Raw genomic sequence first — 3,683 nt, forward strand, 5'->3', positions numbered from 1 at the left:
TTTTTTTTTTTTTTTTAAAGATTGCCATCATGTAGAAATGCAGGACACCAGGTTTTAGACTGGGAAACCTCATATTTGTTTCTTCATATGCAACTCCTAATTCAGATATAGACAATGCAATAAAAAAACATGTTTCTGTCTCAGTCATTGAACTTGCCGTTCACTCCCTCCCCTCAGATATCTATAGGACTTGCTCCCTCACTTTGTTCCAGTCTCTAGTCCATTATCATCCTCCTCAAAGAGGCCTTCCTTGACATCCCTTCCAAAAGAGCCACTCACATAGGTACTTCAACCATTCTCCACACCCCTTTTGTATTGTTGAGTCGGCTTTGACTCCTACCACCCCATGAATGAGTGATATCCCCCACCGAGCTCCTGTAGACTCATGCCTGTGGCTTCTTTTATGGAGTCAATCCATCTCACATTTGGTCTTCCCCTTTTCCTGCTGGCTTTCACTTTTCACAACATTATTAGCTTTCCCAAAGAACCCTGACTTCTCATGAAATGCCTGAAGTTGGACAGTTTCATTTTTGTCATTTTTACCTCCAGAGATATTTCAGGCTTAATTTGCTCTAGGACCCACTTGTCTTTCTTCTAATTCAGGGTATCCATATAGCTATCCTCCAACACCATATTTCATGTGAATCCATTTTTTCCCATCAGCCTTCTTCATTGCCCTGCTTTTGCATCAGTACACAGTAATTGGAAATACGAGGGTGGATGATCTTAGCCTTGTCTCTAACGACACATTTTTGCTCTTGGTGATCTTTCCTAATTCTTTCATCGCTGCCCTTCTGAGTCTCAGCCTTCTCTTCATTTCTTGGCTGCAGTCTCCATTGGAATTGATGTCCCTTATCCTGCTTTACTTTCTCCACAGTATTTATCACTCCCTGTTATTAGAAGCACTGACATTAGTTTTTTAATATGTTTATTGTTTCTTTCCCTTAGTAGAATGAACAGAAAGTAGTTTATTTTATTCACAAATGGATTCCCTAAAGTAATACCTGAATGAAAGGTTATCAAAGATTAATGACTGCCACATATAGGTGATGAACTTGGAAATGTATACAATAATACAAAAACACTGGAATGTTCTTCCATTTATATAAGTTTCAACCTGTTCTCACTTTTGAATAAGTGCATCAATTTTAGAACATTTATCATGTTCATTGACATATATCAATACAATATCCTTATCAATAGAAGACCATATATCAATGCCGCTGAAAGGATACGAGAAGCGATCATTCCATGTTGCTCTTTCGACGTATTCCAACATGACAACAGCTTTGATTGTCGTTAAAAGTTTGTTCCATGTTTCATCAAAATCTACTACTCTTGGTTTCAAAGACATTGTGCAAGTTTAGTGTTGAAATCTGTTAATTATAAACAATAGTAATGCTAGCATGAGTTCTACAAGATCAGTTATTTACTTTTAAAGCACTGCGTAATTAAATAGCATGATAGATTAAAGGGGTGAGAACAAAAACTGGCACATACGAAGAACACAATAAACATTGGCTACTACCTTCTTATGACTATCCAGACAAGGAATTCCACAGAATATTTGCATTCTTTACAATGAAAAAGCTTTTAGTACAAATTATTTATAATCAGGATTTAGAAGCATCATTTAATGTGTTAAGGCAAAGAAGCTGTAACCCAGTTAGCCAAAGGCCATCTGCCACCACGAGAAATATGCAAGAGACACTTAATAAAAAGGTTTTGGCCCCAAATCCTTAAGCTGAAAAAATGAGGTGGTATGCAGGGGGCCAGGAGAACACGTAAGAAAACGGAAGGAATTATCTTCCCGGAGCATCAGTTTAGGTAAAATATTAGGAAGGAAATGAAAATGTATAGTAAAACAAACAAAGATGAATTCTAGAGTAGAATGCACAATTTACATGAGCCATTAAGGTAAAGATTTCAAAGGAAGAGCAGGGTTGCTCCTTCTCAGATTCTCAGGATATTCCAGCCCCACTACTCTAATGAACAGCACAACTCTAGCTTGGAACCCTTGGCTCAGGTGAACTTGACCAGCCTAATAGTGAACTAAAAGACTCCTTTTGCCTAGCAGACAAACTGTATTCTATGAGTTAGCTGGTTTCTGAAACAAAAAGGTCCCAAGGTTACAGAAACTTGCTTCAAAAGCTAGATTCAAATCCTTCTCACTATCACACCAGAGAACAGAATTAAAAGAGAAACCTTTTAAAGTTAAATTTAAGTGCACAAGAGAATAATTTCTGGTACTAAGGAAAACTTACTTAGTTTTCCCTTAATACTGGGGATTGTGAAACACCAAGCTAGTCTGTAGCCAGGTCAAACAAGGAAGACAACATCTGTTCTCTGGTTTCCAACTGTGGCAAAAAGAGGATAGGAAAATAATAAGGTTCGCAAGGGGGCATAAAGAGAAAAAGGAGACAAGGAAGTCAAATAGCTGAAGGTGGTCCTAGGCCCTTCTTATGTTTCTGTCCTGTGAAGAAAATAACTCAAAAGAAGTCCAAGAAATAGACTTCAAGAAAGAGAAAGAAAAGGAATCAGAGAAAAGCCAAACAAAAACCCAAAAAAGGCTGTGTCACAATTGATCAATGCTTTCCTCAACATACCAGAGACTTCACCTCCTGGCCTTAAATTTCCTGTACTAACTAGAATAAATCAGTCATCATTTAACTCTTTGTGTGTGTGCTGGGAGTTGTAGAGAAGACAGGAACCCTGGAGAGAAGAGAAAACCTAAAGCTCTAGCTTTACATCAGGGAATTAACCATAATTCCTTCTCATCCTTATTTACCACATCCTATTCAACTGTGTTCCTGAATATTTCTTAACTCCATCCCTTACTATGTAACTCTACATATGCTCTGGGATCAAGCTCTTAGCAGCTCTAGTTTGTATTAATCTTCTACACTAATAAAAGACAAAGATGCTAACTGACTGTCCCTCCGCTACGCCCAAGCCACGCTCACCAGCCAATCAGAGCGACTATATGCAAATTAACCCAACCAAGATGGCGGCTGGCAGCCACGGAGCTGGAGTAAGCAGAAGGCTTGGTTGCCCTGGCAATGGAGGAAGCCAAGCTTCCTGCCTGCTCTGGCCAGCTGTGGCCTCCACAAAGGCAAAAAGTTTCGATTATAGAAGCTCCTTCTAGCCAGCCTCCACTGGGAGCTTGGGTGGCTGGGGGCTGTGGCCAGCCTGCAAACAGCCATCAGCCCCTCCCCCAGGCTGCCCAGGCCCCCCAGCGGGGCCCCCTACCCTGAAGGGGCTGTGGCCAGCCTGCAAACAGCCATCAGCCCCTCCCCCAGGCTGCCCAGGCCCCCCAGCGGGGCCCCCTACCCTGAAGGGGCTGTGGCCAGCCTGCAAACAGCCATCAGCCCCTCCCCCAGGCTGCCCAGGCCCCCCAGCGGGGCCCCCTACCCTGAAGGGGCTGTGGCCAGCCTGCAAACAGCCATCAGCCCCTCCCCCAGGCTGCCCAGGCCCCCCAGCGGGGCCCCCTACCCTGAAGGGGCTGTGGCCAGCCTGCAAACAGCCATCAGCCCCTCCCCTAGCATGGCCACACGCTCTTGGGTTGAGGGTCCCCACTGCGGGCCTTGGCCAGCCTGCAAACAGCCATCAGCCCCTCACCCAGACTGGCCAGGCCCCCCAGTGGGGACCCCCCCCCTGAAGGGGGTGTGGCCAGCCTGAAAACA

The 3,683-nt window shown here is 43.7% G+C and overlaps 1 protein-coding gene across 6 annotated transcripts in view; it reads right to left on the reverse strand.

Moving 5' to 3' along the window:
* CUL2 (cullin 2) overlaps positions 1-3,683 on the reverse strand; it is a 167,310-nt gene that overhangs the window by 122,293 nt on the left and 41,334 nt on the right. For 3 of the 6 annotated variants that reach the window (XM_005873394.2, XM_014545445.1, XM_014545444.1), the window contains exon 2: positions 1,236-1,376. In XM_005873394.2, coding sequence (XP_005873456.1) covers positions 1,236-1,354 — 119 coding nt within the window. In that variant the 5' untranslated portion in view covers positions 1,355-1,376. Of the gene's footprint in view, positions 1-1,235; positions 1,377-2,264; positions 2,362-3,683 lie in introns of those variants that run through there. The other 3 variants (XM_014545446.1, XM_014545443.1, XM_014545447.1) reach the window with 3 other exon arrangements.

The sequence above is a fragment of the Myotis brandtii genome, unplaced genomic scaffold (assembly GCF_000412655.1).
Source record: "Myotis brandtii unplaced genomic scaffold, ASM41265v1 scaffold41, whole genome shotgun sequence".
NCBI lineage: Eukaryota > Metazoa > Chordata > Mammalia > Chiroptera > Vespertilionidae > Myotis > Myotis brandtii.